This window comes from Chaetodon trifascialis, chromosome 9, assembly GCF_039877785.1.
Source record: "Chaetodon trifascialis isolate fChaTrf1 chromosome 9, fChaTrf1.hap1, whole genome shotgun sequence".
In the NCBI taxonomy this organism is placed as follows: domain Eukaryota; kingdom Metazoa; phylum Chordata; class Actinopteri; order Chaetodontiformes; family Chaetodontidae; genus Chaetodon; species Chaetodon trifascialis.
The window spans coordinates 2,449,201-2,468,692 of record NC_092064.1 but is presented as its reverse complement, the minus strand read 5'-3'; the positions used below and the strand labels follow the sequence as shown (position 1 = coordinate 2,468,692).

Here is a 19,492-nt window from a genome sequence, read left to right as displayed (position 1 = left end):
AAAATATAATTGAATAGTTCGCGTATGTTTAGAGTAAGAAAAGCGACTAAAGTTGTTCATATGTCTAGGCTGGTTTTATAGTTCAGTCAATGTTACTGTACTGTCTATCATGTTTGTTTGTTTGTATGTTACAGATGTCAAGTCTACCTCAGTTTCTGCTATGTTTCCAAAACACTGCACATATTTGAAAACATTTTATTCAGCAGAAGGTGAATCAGCCTGTGAACTTCCTGCACTAAACCTGCAGAAAAAAAGTTCTCAGGTTTCTCTCTGTTTACATTTTTACACTTTTTTTTACATTTATTGTTTGAGTGTTATCCATGGTTGTGTTGACATTTCCTTTCCTTTCTGCCTTGATAGCTGAGGGGATTATAATCAGAGGAAGGTTCAATTTAAAATAAAAATGTTTAAATTGAATGTATTTTTCTCCTGGTCCTTATTTTAAATAGGTCATTAAAAATACCAATAATTACCGATATCGACCAATATAAAACACTTATATCGCAATAGAGTTTTCAGCCATATCGCCCAGCCCTACAACAGAGTCATGTCATACTCGCCACTCTGCTGCTTTTCTTTTTCAGAAATACTGTTTCTGTCACAGTTAATTTCAGTCTGCACCAGTTGTTAACCTGCTGTTAAACTGCTGTCAGATAAACTCAACACTTAGAACATGAATTATTACTGTGGTGCAAGTGCTGAGCTTGCAAAAGCGGCAAACAGCATAAAAAGAAAATTAACTGACCAATCAATTAACTAGTGAATCAATTGAATGGATTAAATACTAATTAATTAGTAATGTAATTACAACACAAAACCAGGACAGTGCTTTTATGTATAACAAGATGACATCTGTGTATGTGCATGTGTGTGACTCCACTCACCCTGCTCAGCCCCATGTGGTAGCTGCTCTTCTCCAGCTCCAAGGACTCAAGCAACTCCTCCACTGCCTGGAAACCAGTAGAACAAACAGTCAGCAGACAGGTAAACACAAACAACCGCAGTTGGTTCTAGGCCTTACCTCTACATGACCACATGACCTTTCTGCCCAAAGGATTCTATTGGTACTTTAGCAACAAACACCACTACCCCTTTACATAAGCTAACACAAACACACACCTCCAAGGACAAAACAAATCAGACAGAGAAGCTTGTGAGGTCCCATTTCTGTCAGGTTTCATCTATTGTGTCAGCTCAACCTGTAGGGACAAACTGCAGATTGTTTGGTAGATGCGGTTGTGGAGGTCTGATGCTGGGATTAAGGTTTAAGAATTGTAACATCCGAATAATAATTTATTAAAACTGGGCTGTAAAGATGAAAATTACTATTCTATACTTCCCATGAGGGGCTATTTGATATTTCAGTTGATATTACATTCCACAATAGAAAAGTGTTGAATTTGGCTATTCTTAGAGCCTTACCAGTAGTAAAGTTAAAAATTGAAAGTTTGTCCTGTGGTGATGCAACAGGAAAGGTCAAGGGACATTTCAATTACAGAACAATTCTTAAGATTTGGCTGATTTAGGGACACCTGTTGTTACTAGTGGTAATAGCAAAAGCGTAAATGATACGAGTCTGTTCAAAAGTGTATGCATACCAATCACTAGAGGCAGCAAACACACTGTGAGGAATTACTCAAGAGAGGAAGGGAGGCTGCATGGGTATGCAATTTAAATCCCACATAGAAAACACAGACTACCAGTAACAATTAAATATAAAAATAGGGTTGAATGTGATGAAATCCAAAAAAGGTTGAAGGTCTTTGAAGCATGATCATGTTAAGAATCCCATGAATTGGGCATGTGTACCTACAGCTACCTTCTGGCAAAGTTCATCTTCAAGGGTGATGAGGACTACACCAGTGGATCTAAATAAGATACAAACAATAAAGGCATAACCTTTTTTTTTTTTTAATAATCCATCCTTTGTGCATGTCCTATCAAATTAAACTGCATTTATCTCAAAAACTAAAAGCCTGCTTAGTTACATTCATTGATCCATTATCTGTAACTGCTCAGGGTCACAGGGGGCTGAAGCCAATGTTAGGGGACACTGGGCGATCCTTTAAGATTATTTACCCAACTGGAAACTGAGCTAAAGGAAAAGGAATTATAGGAGAATTACAGTGAGACTTCATTAAAAGAGAGCTAAATGAGATATTGAACAAGGAGGCTGAATTTGCCATATTTAGACTCAAATTGAGTTTCTACAAAAGTGGAGAAAAGTCAGGAAAATTATTGGCCAGGCAGTTAAGAGGAAGGAATCTGTGCAAGTTATATCAGGCATTAAACTTAAATCTGGACAAGTGGTGACTGTGTCTCAAGAAATTAAACATCTGTAAGAACTTTTACTCAAAGACACTCATATTAATATGAAGGAAATTCATGCATGGATCTCAAAACTGATCTTCCGAAAACTGGTGCCTGATGAAGCAGAAATTATGGGTGCTCCAATCACAGAGGAGGAAATTCAAAAGGCCATTAAATTAATGGAATCAGGAAAAGCCCAAGTTAGATGGTTTAACAGATGAAGATTAGAACTATGTGGATGTGCTGGCACCTATTTTAACTACTGTATATTCTGAGGGTATGGATGTTGGGTCAGCTGCCTAATGCACTTAATTAAGTAGTAATTTCGGAATCCTAAAAAAAGGGGGAAAGGACCCACCTGACAAAGCCAAGTGTTAGTTGACTAAAGTATTGGCTATGCACCTAGAATCCTCTTGCAGTCCAATATTATGCACCCAGGTCAGGTTGGATTTTTGAAAGGATGGTTGTTTTATTGTCCAATTATTGTTTATACTATATCTGCAACCACTTGCATTGGCTATTAGATCTGATCCAAGGATTGGTGGGGTCAGAGCTGGAAGATGAGGACTCTTTTATGCGGATGATATTTTGTGCTTATCCAAAAACCCTGCCTCTTCAGTCCCCATATTATTCGATTTGTTTGGAATAATGAAAAAAATATCAGGCTACAAAATTGGTAAATTTATCGCAAACTGTAGATCCCAGTGTCTAGAGCACGTCATTGGACAGTAATTCATTTAGATAGACAGATACAAGAATGTTATATCTTGGGGTGAATCTCACTACTATAATGCAAATTAATATGTTACCCTTACTGCAGAACAAAACAAATTTAGATAAATGGAAACTTGTGAATCAAAATCTATGGGGAATTTCCAAGCAGTATTTCTCCAGGGATTTTCAAAGTTTAATCAAATAGTTAGTGAGTTTCTGTGCAATGGGATTGAGGGAAGTTAGCGTTACCGAATGCAGAATTGCATAGAATATTCTTTGAAATGGCAAAGAGTGAGAGTGAGCTTACTGCCCCTTCTGGGTCAACAGAGGCAGTGTCACATAGAGGTGCATCGGGTATGAGTACCAACCCAATATTGGAGCATTCTAGAGAGACATGGACAAAAGCTCATAAGCTGCTGCATCTCTCTAAATATAAACTATTCTTCTATATGGAACAACCCATCAATAAGTATAAGTAAAAAACAAATAAAGAAAAAAACTATCCTGTGGAAATCATGGCTTGATATGAATATTAAGAAAGTTAATGATTTGTATAGAGCAGACAAGTTAATATCATTCCAAGAGCTTACAGATGATTTTGGTTTAACAGATAAGAGGAAATTGTTCTGCAACCTCCAAATTAGGAGCTGCATTAAGGGTTGTTTTAAGCAAAAAAGAAATCAAACTGGTGTCAATCTGGAAAGGACTGTGCAGTAAGCCTCAGTCTTATATAAGATGATGGCAAACACTCTGTCATAACTATGAAAAAATTTGGGAAAGAGATGCAATGCAAACATAGAGGAGGGTATACGGAAAACCATAAGAGCTGAAGCCAGGTGGTCAGTTGAAGATGCACGGGGCAAATGGACCCATGAATGGTAATTACTGTTGAAGGTATTGAGAGAACACCAGTACTTTTCTTCATTTATTGTGGGATTGTTCATTTATTTCTCCTTTCTGGACAAAAGAAGTCAAAAACATTGTGGAGTGGTTGCACAAACCATTGCCAGAATCTCCCCAGTTATGCCTATTAATAGAAAAGTCTCTCCTGCAGGTATCTATCTCCAAACACAAATTTGGACCTGCACTGGCAGGTTTTATTGCTGCCTCAAGGACTGCTTTCCTTCACTGGAAAAGTCCAACAAAGCCTGCTTTTGACGACTGGTTAAAGGTAATGACTGATGCGTAAAGAAAGTAGCTTAATTCCTCCTCCATGTTGTATTTATGCAGTGTTTTAGTTTATCTATAATTTCTTTACTATCCCAATTGTGAAATCCTTTGTGTTCCTCTCTCTCTTCTTTTTCATTTCCTTTTACTGATGCCCAGATCTGTTTTGTTTTATGATGCTTTGCCTAATGTTCCTTTTGGACTGACTGTAATGTGCTGTCTTATCATACACTTTATTGTAACATGATGACAACCTGATAAAAAAAACAATAGCTAACATTTAGAATCAAATGATACCATCTCATGCAATCCTTAAGTACATTTCATGGCAACCTGTCAATAGGATTTTGAGATATGCACAAAGTTGCTATTTTGAAAGGAGTACAATAGGGGTCCAGAATGGTTACGGTCTGGGAAGAATGAATGTGCTCAGTACATTTTGAGGCATTCTGCCCATCAGGCTAATACAGGAAAGATCAGGGGGTCGACATTATTAAGGGGGGGGGCACGCCACCAGTTTTAAATGTCAGTCCTTTAACAGAAAATCTACATTACATTACATTCTACTGAGGAACAGAAATTGTAATATGTTGTCTTTTATCAGACAGGCAGCGTCTAAAATCAAATGGCATTATCATAACTGGACCATTCAGTATATTTGGTTTGATCCACAATAGGGCTGAACAATTAATTGAAAGTGCAATATCCAAGTCACAGGAGCTGCAACGGAGGGTTGGTACAGCCCCCTGTGAAAATCACATCATCATTTCTATGATGTGATAGTGATTTTGAATAGGTAAGTCTTCCCTCTTTGAATTAATTGTAGGGCTAGCAGATACAATCACAAAAACTGTGAAAGACGCTATACAGGCAGCTCAGCCTGCCCCCAGCCACCTGGTGCCTTCTAGCAGCCACCCAGCCCCTCTTAACAACAACATAGGAGAGACAAAGGTATCACTTACATAGTCAGGGGAAGGAAAGTTCAGTCAAATCTTTTTTTCTTACCAGCACCCATGACAATGCAACACCTCTGAGTACTGGACTTTTTCGCATTCTGGGAGTACATGGATGTATTCTAATATTTCTTCATCTTTGCAGAACGAGTCTGTAATGAATAGGGATGTCCCGATCACGTTTTTTTGCCCCCAAGTCTAAGTCTGAGTCATTTGATTTTGAGTATCTGCCGATACCGAGTCCCGATCCAATACTTCTATAAAACATTATGAAACGAACTAAGAGCGAAGAATAAGATCCAGGATGTCCCTTATTTTTATTTATTTTATTTTTTTTACCAATGGCTCTTATATTAACAAGTAACACTTATGCACAATGGTGCATGCATGTATGCAGTGCAGTGTATTGTAGACTTCTATGAGGTAGCTTGAATTACAGTCTCAAGTCAGAACAGAACACAGAAATAAAATAAAATTTTCTTCACATTAGGAATAGTGTAGCATTAAGTAAGGGATAATGGCCGACGAGGTGTCCATTATCAGAAATGAATGGACGACGCGGAGGCGTGAACTGTCTGACGCGAATGAATGGACTTGATGCTTTCATTTCTGATAATGGACACCTCGAAGGGCATTATCCCGCTCATACCATGGTCACAAAAGAAATAAATATTAAATGAATTATTTATACATTAATGTTGTTTTTTACGTTAAAATTGTAAGTTTTTCACAAGAAGAAGCTGAGTGGACTATTTGATGTCTCGTTGTGACACGTTGCCAAGGTAACCAGCCCTGGCCACAGAACCTGCAGCTCAGTCGGCCACAGCTGTTATATTAGACCTAATCACTGGAGGGAAGTGCGATGATTGCTTAACGTTGTGTTACGTGATATAAAGTATCATTTCAGAGGGCAAGTGCACCTCTTACCGCTTGTGTTTGTCCTCTACAGTCTTGCTGTTGTGATAAATAAACTGTGAAACAACTTATGTTAACATATGTTCTGAGTTTCTGTTGCTACGGTTACCAACTAGCATTTGAGCCAGCGCAATTGTTCTCGTTGTTCACTTTGAAATATTTCCACACAGCAGACATAGCAGCAAATCACGCACCTCAGCTTCAAAACAAACTGCTGCGTGTTGCCGTGTTCCGCGCATGCGCTGTTCAATGGCCTCTGTCACAGGCACAGACCCGGCCTGTAAAAGTTGGTATTTAATAAATACTATTTTATTCTCATTTATTTTTAATCACTAGCCCATAGATTGTAAATGTGATTAAAAATAACAATAAATATATAACATATGTATATATATATTATTTATCCCATACCTGATCAGGACATAACGTCTGATCCGATCGAGTCTGCAGTCACTTGATTGGCCCCGATTTCCGATCACGTGATCGGATCGGGACAACCCCAGTAATGGATTTAATAAATCCAACCGCCTTGAATTATGATAAAAGGTGTGATGGCTACAAGAAGCTCACCAGGACTGTGATGGACTCCATCTTCTCTTTGGAAGAGATGGCAACGTGCTCCGTCACAGGAAAAAAGGGGATTATAGGGGAGAAGAGAGAGAGCCTTGACAAAGGCAAAGTGAAGCTAGTAATTGGTAAGCATGCCAGAATATTGTTTGGATTGGGCAAAATGCTATTGTATCAGCTTGTTAACACACAAAAATGTTGCTCTTTTTCAATGATTTTCATTAGCATCCTCATTGGCACCTATCTTACACAACACGAATTAATTGGTGAACCCCGAGTAAATTTAGTAGCATTTCATTTTTTACAGACCATGTCAAAAAAGTTCACGGAGCCATCGGACACACTGAAATCAAAGCCTGCGTGGCACAAAAATTAAAAGACACCAGGAGACGGGCTGAGAGGGAAACATATACTGTATATGCCAAGATATTGGTGATACCTTGATTCATAGAATCCAGTTTTGGATGGCTTCTGAAGGGCCTGCTGTGGTATTTGACTACATAGAACAGTCATCACTTGAAAATTTTGGAATTTCCCCTTGTGGGACTAATAAAGGTATATTGAATTGAGGTATGTTGAATTGAATTGAAAACAACAGAACCAATCCTGTAATCCAGATTGAAAAGAAATTAACGTTTAATTTGATAAAAATAGACTGGTGTTTGTACTGCCCTAATCTTTGATTTTGTCTTTCAATCCTACAGCAGGAAGTCTGCTGGAGGATACCCTGAGGACTGAGACAACACAAACACACAATACACACACACTCTTTCCCCAGAAAACGTTTTTATGGACAGTTCTGTTCTCACTTTTCATTGCATGTTTTCAAATAAACAGTATTTGTATAACTTATTTGTCTTTACTACTTTATTTCCTGTAAAATTATTAAACTGAATATTAAACAATGGTTTGAAGTCTGCCTTTTTATGGATGGACAGATCATATTGTGCACCCTCATTTTTCCTCTTAGATGACATCTGCCAGGCACATCCAAGACTGCTTGCATTCCTAGTTTAGATTTGTGTTTTGTTGGTTTAAATGTTATATAGAAAATGTAAATACTAAGACTATTTTGTATTGTACACACACCCATTTGGTTTCACATGGGTATTTGAATCAGTTTCAGATGGGAGTTCATATGGCTTACACATGTAAAAACATGAATTTCACATGTAATAATATGGGTTTCACATGGAATCACATGGGTTTCACATAGGAATTTGCTTGGGTTTCACATGGAATCACATGGGTTTCACATAGGAATTTGCTTGGGTTTCATATGTAATCACATGGGTTTCACATAGGAATTTACATGGGTTTCACATGGGAGTCTATATGGGTTACACATGTAAAAACATGAGTTTCACATGTGATCACATGGGTTTCACATAGGAATTTGCATGGGTTTTACACAATGCACCATGAAAAATGCTCCAAAACCACGTTTCCCATGATTAACATGTGCAAATCACGTGTTCCACATTTGTCACATGTGGATTTAACATGTTCTCACATGTTAAATTTCACATGTGCAAAATCACATGTACATATAATCACGTGTGACCACATGTGATTTACACATGTGACATTCATGTGGTTTTTCTGTAAGGGAGAGCACTGACTGAATTTCATATGACATGGTGGACCTCTCACTGCTGTTTACCTGGTTGGTCTAAAAAACTCTTGGCAGGTACACCATCTGGCTACTGACATCATGGCTACATCACACTGTAAGAGGAACTGGCAAAACTGGGCTGTCAGCAGGGAAAAAACAGGACCTTTTGTTTGGCTAAAAAAAATCTGAGACAGTCTCAGCAAACCCATATTCTCTTTCTGTCACTTTCTCTTTCTCTGAAAACCAATTCTTTCATATTATTCTTCCAATTATACGCCCTACTCTGTCTCGGACCGTCTCCTTTCATCCATCTTCCATTCCTTCTTTCTTCTGCGCTGTTCATTCCAATCTCCCCAGAGAACTGGCTACCATTAGTTCTTTCTGAGTGGGCTGTCCTCCCTAAACTCAACTCCAAGGAGTCTTGTGAGCCGCTTTACTGCCAGTGTGTTGTGGTGTGGTGAAGAGAGGACAGACTGATCTGCTTAATTAAACCAGGTAAATATTTCTGATGTTCTTGTCATATTCCACGTTTAACTGACGTGTAAATAGGCAGTCATTCAGCCGGTGGGATTCATAAATATCAGAGAAAAAAAACATTTGTTACCTTTTTAGACAAGAAACTTTAGTACATCAGGTAAAGAAGGCCTAAAAGTAGAGATGTTTTTCCTCCAGCAGCCCCTTCTGCCACTCATAAAGGCTAATCATGCCTTTGTGCAAAGCCACTATACACTGCCTGAACAGAATGTAGACAAGGCATTCATCATATGCTCAGGGATGTTCCTAAACTGCTCTGCCTCATATACAAAAGGCATGGAAAGATAATGAGAGAAAAAATTGAAAAAAGACAAGAAAATAGGAAGGGAGAGGGAGAGAGAGGAGGAAAGGAAGAGCTCTTCCAACTGCCAGTAATTAATCCGTACAGTAGCCTTATGCTGCCAGCCTGCACAATCATAATTAATTACACACAAGAGCGCTCTTGGAACAGGAGGAGGACAGTGGAGAGAAGAGAGTGGGAGGAGAGGAGGAATAAAGAGATTCTGTTCACACCAGGTGATTAGAATGTGGAGGGCAAGAAGAGAAATACTGAACATCCAGACTTTATGCTGTCAACATTCGACCCAGTCTTTTGAAAAGAAAATAGCTGCTATTTTTTGGGAGTTACTCCAGTGATTTAGTACAGGATTTCCATGAAGCTGGAGGACTTACAAGAGACAGAACCATCAATATTGATGCAGCAGAGGCAGAGATATCCTCACGTTTACTGCTTTTAGTGTGGTGGGAAGCTCTGAAAACACTGGATCCTGTCTTGCCTATAATACAACTCAATTGCATATCTTCATTAGACCCTCCCTGCCTGGTACACAGCACTGTCCAGTTTGTAGCACAGCTTTTCTGTAGCCTCTAAACTTAAACTGAGGTTAAATACCTCTGATGACGACATAAGGGATTTTCTTTCTGATTCTTATGATTGGACAAAACTCCTCCAGATCAAAAGTGGACATGGTTTTCACAGGCTGAGTAGCACTAACCATTACCTGCAAAAAATGACCTTGATGTGTAAAAATGGTGGTGCACCTCTTTAAATCTGATAATAAACTGATGAGCTGTGCATAATCGCTCATTTGCTTATATTTCTGCTTGAGTTTGGTTCACTTTGATTTTGAATTTGTTGCATTATTTTTATCCTTTTCATTTTTATTGGAATTTCATTCTAATTACGTCCATTTTCCTCCAGACTGTATGCTGTGTGTATTAAAAACACTAAATAACATAGTGGATTAAAAATAAAGAATTATTAGGATGCCAGGCAGACTTTACTCTGTATTAAGAATGAGTAGAATAACAAATCAATAATGTTCAAAATATATCTGTTGTCAAATGTCAAATGGTATGTTACATGGCAAATGTAGGCTTTTCTCTATGAAATCATCTCGGACTGACTTGTTATAGATAGGATGGAGTGTGCAGGTGTGCTTGAGATTCAAGGTCAACAGGATCATGTGGAGTGCACAAAAGGTCCACTATGTACTTCATGCATATGTGTGCATGGGGATAAGATAATGTTCATGTTTATTTAGCTATTAACAGACCCAACCCAACAATTAATATGTCTTGTGTATGTATGCAATGTCTGATAGGTCTTATTCCCCTATACCATATAACTCCATTGTTGTCCAAAAACTAACAATAACACCTCAGTGAGCCACACCATTGCACTAGGTGATATGTTTCTTCATTACCATGAACACATGACTCAATGCCATGTTCACCATCCTGCTGCCAGAGAACTCAGTGACAAGATTTATTCCTGTTTCAGCAACTGACATGAAAAACTACAGTGGTAAGGTGTTTTAGGAAATTACTGAGCCTTTATTCAAACTAAAACTACATATTTGTGAGCTGGTTGCTGCTGAACATTTATGTCTTCATTATGACCACTGAGCTTTAGGGCTGAGAGCCTCAAACAGGGTTGAGGGACAGACTGGCACATTGTTAGTAATTCTTATGATTTGTTGACAATACAAAACACACAAAATAAAAACAGCTTTATCCTTTTAAATCCATAGCACTTCCTACAAATACTGAAATCATACCAGTCAGTAATGCATTTCTAATGTCTCATTAAAAAAAAGAGTTTCCACCATATCAGCCTTCACTATCCTGCCACATGCAACAACACTCCAAAGTATCAGGCTAACCCAGCGGAGCACTCACCCTCTTCTCATCTGTGACAATGTAGTGGCGGCCGTGCTTCTTTGTTAGATGTGGTGTCAGGACATCAAAGCGCCTGCGAAACTCTGAAAACACCATGTGGTCTGGGTATCCTGGAGACAGGGAGGGAGCAGAACAGAGATGAGAGCACAAACACACCAAAGACCAAGGTGAGAGGAGCATCTGCAGCTACTGGAGAGCCAACAGCATGTCAATGGTCAGAGAGAGGACACACATGCGTGCACGCGCACGCACGCAAACACACACACACAACTTCATATGTGTCATATGTCAGAGCAAAAAGAAGTTGTTAACAAGGTTACAGGGGTACATGGTTTTCTCTCTGGATTTGGAAAAGATTTATTTATTGGCATAATCAGACAGGCAGATATGTGATGGTAGAGTTTGACAGCAAGTAAAGCTTGAGGAACTTCCATCTATCCATCCATTTTCTTTACCCGCCTATTCCTTTCAGGGTTGTGGGGGGGGGGCGTCAACGGGCGAGAGGTGGGGTACACCCTGGACCGGTCGCCAGTCAATCGCAGGGCAACATATAGAGAGAGACAACCATTCACGCTCACACTCACACCTAAGGACAATTTAGAGTCACCAATTAACCTAATGAGCATGTTTTTGGTCTGTGGGAGGAAGCCGGAGTGCCTGGAGAGAACCCTTCTTGCTGTGAGGCACGCGCACTACCTGCCGCACCACCGTGCCGCCCCTTGAGGAACTTGAAGACATTAAATGACAATGGTTTTAATGTCTACATTTTCCCTAAACCAAATCCTTCAAAACCAACTTTTAAATAACATCACTAATAAAGAGGATCCAGTGATTTTGTGTTGTACTTCCACAAAGTTGGGGGATTCACAAGAGACAATGGTCAAATTTGAGCTTAACGGTGGATTTCTCTTTTTTTTTCTCTGCACACACACACAGGTTTTGCTGAATAGATTGAAATTTAACAAAAAAATAAATACCAAGGTACTTCCTTACCTTGCCTATAGATGCGCAGTGCATCCAGCAGCTTCGATCCTCGGAGCTGAGCTCTGAGGAGGCCCACGTTCAAAGTCATGAGGCCTGAGTCCGGGCTCTCTCCATGTGTCACACGGGGCTCACCTCCACCCACTGCCTCTGCTTTGGGCAGCAGACAGTGGACGAAGTGTACCCTGGAGCGACGCACCATGTCAATCAAAGCATCCTAAAAACAGAAAAGAGGTGACGAGGATATCAGAAAAGTAATCTTCTAGTTTAATCTAAGATTCTCTTCACATCATAGTACTGTGCTTGAATGCAAACCAGCAAACTATTTGCAGCTTACTGTAGCTGCATGATGCAAATCAGGATTTTTCTTTTAACACTGCACTACACTGTCACTGCATGCCCACACAGGTGTCAATTACTCCGGTACCAACGTAAAGGTATGGAAAATGTCAATCAATGCAATGTGTACATATCCACTTTGTTGTGAGAGGAGATGTATTTAAGAATCATCAATGGAGACACCTGTGTGGGTGGACTCTGGGTCTGCAGAGGCTTTAAAAAAATGCAATTAAGATGTCCTCCGTGGACTGCAAAACCTCTTCAAATGCTTAAAGTCAGTTTAAACACTTACATGTTGAAACTTATGAATCTGGCTGATATGAATCCAAATCCAAATCATTCTTCAAACATTCTTTAGCACATTTTAGGATTGTGCTAATCTTACTTCAAATGTTCTAGACAGTGCCAAAAACTGTGTTGATATGGTTTAAATAGGCATGAGTATTAATATGGACCAGCCACCACACGCCACCACAGCCACCAGTTCCTTTAACACGCCACTGTTTGCACTGATACCAATCAAAAATCTCAAAACCTCCCCCCAGATCATTGTTCAGGTATTGAATCTCAACTCAATTGTAGACTGGGTTCAAAACATCAACAGAGAGCAAAAATAGGAGGACTGGTTGAACTTTTGGATGATGTACCAAACTCAGGACCTTTATTTTTAATTTATAAAAGAATGAATGAATTGAATGTAATCTCAAGGTAATCTCATTGCATTTTGAAATCTATTAAAGTGAAACTTTGGTATTTGTCAGTCTGGACCTTGTCTGCCCCTGTTTTTGTGTTTAAGTGACAACAATTTTTGGAAATTGGTCCAGTATTGAGCGAAAGTGCTGCAGTCGGCAGACATGAAAACAGGCTGAAAGCTAATACTTTGGGGAAGTTCACACTATCAGTGTACGCCCGGCTTGTTGTCCCCATGACTCAGTTAGACACAAAAACATGGAAAAATAGGGTCCACATTGAAAAATAGTTTCTCTTTAGCTTGCTCCAAGGCAACTCGTGCTGTTGTGTCACTGAGCGGAGGTGTTATTAAAGTCACAACAAATTACTTCAGCAATGACAAAGACCTGGTTTGCCATTGTGGTTGACTAATACCCCCAAAAAAGCTTTTTTAAGTATGTACAATTTTGAATGAGTCTACACCACTCACCACTTGGAGTTTGACCTGGATACACAGGCTCTTCTTCTTGACGGCAGCCATGCCTGTGGTGAAGGTTTTCCTCATGCTGGTGGCTCGGCGCAGGGCGAGCTGGGAGCTACCCTCCAGACCAGCAATGGAGCCTGACAACACTGTGGCCCCACTGGCCCGACCCATGAACAGCCCGCTAATGTTCTTCCTGTGGTGCCAGAACAATGGATTGCATTCATTTGCATACACATGACACATGACATAACAGCATGTTTTTCTCACTGCTTCAGCCAGTGATTGATACTTCAATATACAGATATCTGACTGCCTTAGTAGCATATTCCGTTCTGTTGTTCTACTGTTTGGAAAGGCATATTTTGGCGGGTTGCACACCACGTTACCTGCTGCTCTCAAACGGTGGCTCTCTTTTCTTAAAATCCTTATGGATATTGGAGGTTTGAGTTTGATTTGAAGTAGTTAGTTAATTAGTTGCTCTATGCAACTACACATGCATATTGTAAAAAGGTGCACATGAACATATAGAGTCTTGTAATTCTTGGGATTCTGCTGTTTAAATGATAAAGTCTGACTGACGTTGTAATAATTCCATTCACCTCGATTGGCAGGGAGGCAGAAAACTCAGAGACAGATATCTCAAAACCTAATTTTGGTGAACTGCTCCTTTAATAATTTAATGCAGAAACTTTTTAATATTACAGTGATTCACTGTCAGGCATCTGTTGGACAAAGAGTTTTGTCTTAGCCTTTCAGTTAGGAACATGAGGAATTGGTTGATTTAAACACATAACCCAAAAAGACACTGACACATGGATGCACAGCATAAAAACACAGCATTTTTTTCACCACAGACTCTGCTGTAACAAACTGGACATTGAATATGTGTGGCTGTGGTGAGCGGTCTTACTTCTGGGAGTCCTGCAGCAGTGTGGCAGCATTCTGAGCAGCAGGGTTGTGCTTAGCGTGGCTCAGCCAGCCCTGAGCATTGTATTCCACCCAGTCGGTGCCGTGGCTGTGGCCGAGCAGGAAGAGGTGGGACTCCTCTCCTCGTAGCAGCAGACTGGCTCCTGAAAAACAAAGCAAATAGATGCATTCTTCCCTCGTGACATCAGGAGTACTGTCATTGTTGTTTCAAGGAACCTTCTAATGATAGCAGGCAGTGACAGGTTGAGTGCTCACCTTTGTTTTCTCCCTTTTCACCCTGCCCATAGTAGCTGAAGAGTCTGTCCAGCATGGTTTCCTCTGAACCTCCAGGCTGAACAGCCTCTTCCTCCATCAGCCACAGAAGACCCCTAGCCTCATCCGTCCTGGCCAGAGTACGTACCTGTGACGGACACCAACAACCACAAATCCTACCTCGCTTACTTTTTCTTTCACAATCACTTTTCTTTGACCTTGATGTGAAAAACCCTAAGGTCATGTCAAGATGTGTATAGAAATCTTTATTCATCATTTAAGACCATGAGACAAAGTGCTAGTACTGAGCAGCCACATTTAAAAAAGCAAACATAACACATTTAAATCCAGTTTAAAATGAGATCATCAGATATCATCACTGATCAAGATGGCGCCGCGGACGGCTGCCTCGGTGTGTTGGTGCGCGTTATTTTGTTTTGTGTGTTAACTCTGGTTTTTGCGACGGTACCCGGAGCTCTTTCACCAGAGATGAGCTCATGAACATCAGGGGAGCAACATCAGAGGATTTATTTCCTACTTTCCTACTCCCAACAGTAGAAATTTTGGACATTCTGGTCAAAGGTGTGGCTCACCTTTGCTCACGCAGTGACACACCGGAGGAGAGGAAAACGGGCCGGCGCCCTGGAGCGTCTCCGCCAGCGCGGACTACGCACAGCATTGCCAGGAATATTTCTCCCTAACGTGCATTCGCTGCCCAACAAACTGGAGAAACTGCAACTGCTGTTGGGTAGAAACAGACTTTTTGTCATCTGCAGTTTTGTGCTTCAAGACGTGGCTCTGTGGATTAATTCCGGACTCTGTGCAGCAGCTGGCTGGCTTCCAACTCCTCCGAGTGGACAGAGACACGAAACTTTACGGTAAAACTAAAGGTGGAGGAATCTCTTTCTACATCAACAGTGGTTGGTGCAACAACATGACAGTGATCCAGCAACACTGTTCTCCTGACCTGGAATCTTTTATCATAAACTGTAAGCCTTTTTATTCACCGCGTGAGTTTGCTTCATTCATTCTGGTCGGCGTTTACATCCCGCCGCAGGCCAATGTACAGGACGTACAACGTATGCTCGCAGACCAGATACTGCGTGTGGAGCGGACCCACCCGGACTCTTTAGTTATTGTCCTTGGCGACTTTAACAAAGGTAACCTCACCCACGAACTCCCTAAATACAGACAGTTTATTAAATGCCCGACCAGAGAGGAGAATATTCTGGATCACTGTTACACCACAGTCAGGGATGCTTATTACGCCCTCCCCCGTGCTGCACTGGGCCACTCTGACCACGTCATGGTCCACCTGATTCCTGCGTACAGGCAGAAACTAAAGCTCTGCATCAAGGAAGTGGACCAGTGAGGCTGTGGAGGATCTCCAGGCGTGTTTGGACTCTACTGACTGGGATGTGTTCAGGACTGCTACCAACAGTCTGGATGAGTACACGGACGCTGTGACGTCCTACATCAGCTTCTGTGAGGACTGCTATGTTCCATCACGCACCAGCGTGAGTTACAACAATGACAAACCCTGGTTCACAGCCAAACTCAGACAGCTAAGGTTGGCAAAGGAAGAGACCTTCAGGAGTGGGGACAAGGACAGATTCAAAGAGGCAAAGTACAAGTTTAGCAAGGTGGCGAAAGAGGCTAAACGACTGTACTCTGAGAAGCTCCAACACCAGTTCTCAGCTAATGACTCTGCATCTGTCTGGAAAGGGCTCAGGCAGATCACAAACTACAAGCCTAAAGCCCCCCACTCCATGAACGGTTGATGCCTAGCCAACGACCTGAACGAGTTCTACTGCCGCTTTGAAAGACAAAGCGACAGTCCAGCAACCATCCCCCACGACACCTACCAACAGCTCCAGCTCCAGTCACCTCCACCAATGGCCACCTTAAAGGCCCCCCCTCCCCCTCCCCACCGACCTCAGTGACGACTCTTTCCATCCACGAGAGGGACGTCAACAAACTCTTCAGGAGACAGAACCCCCGGAAAGCAGATGGACCGGATTCTGTCTCCCCATCCGCCTTGAAGCACTCTGCTGATCAGCTGTCTCCAGTGTTCACAGACATTTTTAACACCTCACTGGAGACATGTCACGTGCCAGCCTGCTTCAAGTCTTCAACCATCATCCCTGTTTCCAAGAAGCCAAGGACCACAGGACTTAATGACTTCAGACCCGTCGCCCTGACCTCTGTGGTCATGAAGTCCTTTGAGCGCCTTGTGCTCTCACACCTCAAAGACATCATCGACCCTCTCCTGGACCCCCTGCAGTTTGCCTACAGAGCCAACAGGTCTGTAGATGATGGTGTCAACTTGGCCCTCCTCTACATCCTCCAGCACCTGGACTCCACAGGAACCTACACCAGGATCCTGTGTGTGGATTTCAGCTCTGCCTTTAACACCATCATCCCAACCCTGCTTCAGGAGAAGCTCTCCCAGCTGAGTGTGCCTGACTCCACCTGCAGGTGAATTACAGACTTCCTGTCTGACAGGAAACAGTGTGTGAAGCTGGGGACACACGTCTCCCCGACGCAAAGACCATCAGCACCGGATCCCCTCAGGGCTGCGTTCTTTCTCCTCTGCTCTTCTCCCTGTACACCAACAGCTTCACCTCCAGTCACCAGTCCATCAAGCTCCTGAAGTTTGCAGACAACACCACCCTCATTAGACTCATCTCTGATGGCGACAAGTCCGCCTACAGGTCGGAGTTTGACCATCTGGTGACCTGGTGTAAACAGAACAACCTAGAGCTCAACGCTCTAAAGACAGTGGAGATGGTTGTGGACTACAGGAAGAACTCAGCCTCACCTGCCCCCATCACCCTCTGTGACTCCACTATTGACAGAGGATGTACTTCCTACGGCAGCTGAAGAAATTCAGTCTGCCAAAGACAATGATGGTGCACTTCTGCACAGCCATCATTGAGTCCATCGTCAGCTCCTCCATCACCATCTGGTACGCTGCTGCCACTGCCCGGAACCCCCCCGACACTTCATACTCCACCTCTGCCTCATCTGTCACATTCGCATTGCCATAACTCTATGCGTTACATTAACGCTCAGCTTGGACTTTCTGAAAAAACAGACTGTCACAAAAAAAAAGACTTGTGTATATATATTTATATTGCTATATTTTTTACTTCTTTAACAGTAAAGGCAATAAAGGCTGTTTTACTCAAAATTTAAAATAAAGATGAAGCAAAACATGCATAAAACCAACGCTACAAGTCAACATTATATTTAACTGTTCATTTTATTTTCACATTTTAAGATGGTTATATTAGACCAATAAAGCTTGCAATCTTGCACAACGTTTGTGGCATACAGAGATGATGGGTCAGATGCCAGGGACTAACTTCACTGTTCTACCTGACAGCGCCATCAACAAATGAGCTTTTTCTCATCATGTTTACAGATGTGAAGACCACTATATGCTCCTACTGGTCAAATCACATAATATGTTGTAAAAACTGTTAAACTAGATGAGGGAAGTCTTTTTTGGGGATGCACTGTGCTTCTTGTAGTGACACATAAGGCAAACTGGCTAAGGCCAGGCCTCACACTCAGATGATATGAGATGCTGCATTGTGCTGCTGAGACTTAACTACAGATGGAGCGGCCTCGAAATTCCCCTAATTTCATGCTGGGGCCCTGGCGGGTCCGTGACCAGTCCCTGCTCTGCAGTAGGCAGGTTCGGGACTGTAATGAGATCCCCCGCGATGACGTCATCGGCGCGGGGCCAACTCGTAATGCCCCTAAGCTCCATTTGCGGAAACTACCTGCACTCGCTCGATCAGTCCACCAGGAGGAGCAGTCATTATTACCGTGTCAGCTTTGCTGAGTCGTTCATTAGATCTGCACATAGCCTCCACTGCTGTAAGAAAAACTGCTTGTCTAGTAGAGCACCCTGTGCAGTTTTTTAAATATAATTATGCTTAATCATCCACATTATTGTTGTGCTCGTTCACAAACTTCTTGGATCTGCTCATCTGCCCATCCTGCCTTTTCCTCCACATCTCTCTCCACCTTTGGAGAGGCTCCCAGCGCATCTCCGCGTTCCGAGTGATTTGTGCCCACAAAATTAATCGTGAATAACAGAAGTTGTGCGTCGCGTTTTTCTAGCATTCTGAACTGCTAAACTGTTAAATGTTCAATACTCTGCCTGATTCGCGGAGCCACTCTGCTTTTCAGTTGGTGGGTTTCCTGTTTGTAGCGCATTTTAGATTTGCGGGTCGCTATTTGATGCGGTTACCAGCAATACGCAGAGTCCTGTATGTGTGTGTACAGTATATTACTGGACAGAAATCATTTACAGTGCGCTGAAGAGGGAGGGACGGGAGGATGAAATGCCAATTTCAGCCTGTGATCTGTTAATGTCTGACTGAACAGCCTCATGGAAGTGATATTTTACAGTTCTACATATTTTAATCTAACGAAATTTGTTAAAACAAGTCACTTGGTGCTTTCAAAGTCATGTCATTGAGCTGAAAGGTTCCAGATTTCGTTCGTTTTCATCACTCTGTCTGTGTGACTGTCTGTGTCCTCCTCTCTGTGTCTCTGTCTCTTTTTTCAGACTGTTCACGCAATGAATATAAACAGTAACTATTAAAAAAAGTTATAGTCGCGGGTAAACATAGTGCTCAGAAGCGCACCAAGAATGCATTTTTTACGTCAGGCGTTGTGCACGCGTGTTTGATATTAATATTGTGCCGCTGCACCTCAAATAAATGTTTTTTTGGGAAACGGAAATGTTCAACATGACTTCATCATGTTAGACCAGGCAGACAGGTTCTTACTACAACATCAACTCTCCCTCCGCAGCCAGCGAGCCTCATCCCCTGCACGACACCTACATTCAATCATGAATAATCC

General features: G+C 41.7%; 1 protein-coding gene across 7 annotated transcripts in view; it reads right to left on the bottom strand.

Annotated features, from left to right (window-relative positions):
* LOC139336735 (unconventional myosin-XVIIIa-like) overlaps positions 1-19,492 on the bottom strand; it is a 166,937-nt gene that overhangs the window by 68,171 nt on the left and 79,274 nt on the right. For 6 of the 7 annotated variants that reach the window (XM_070970932.1, XM_070970934.1, XM_070970935.1 and 3 more), the window contains 6 exons: positions 14,612-14,756; positions 14,340-14,499; positions 13,436-13,622; positions 11,950-12,154; positions 10,957-11,066; positions 885-950 (listed from right to left, as the gene is read on the bottom strand). In XM_070970932.1, coding sequence (XP_070827033.1) covers positions 885-950; positions 10,957-11,066; positions 11,950-12,154; positions 13,436-13,622; positions 14,340-14,499; positions 14,612-14,756 — 873 coding nt within the window. The remainder of the gene's footprint in view (positions 1-884; positions 951-10,956; positions 11,067-11,949; positions 12,155-13,435; positions 13,623-14,339; positions 14,500-14,611; positions 14,757-19,492) is intronic. The other variant, XM_070970933.1, reaches the window with a different exon arrangement.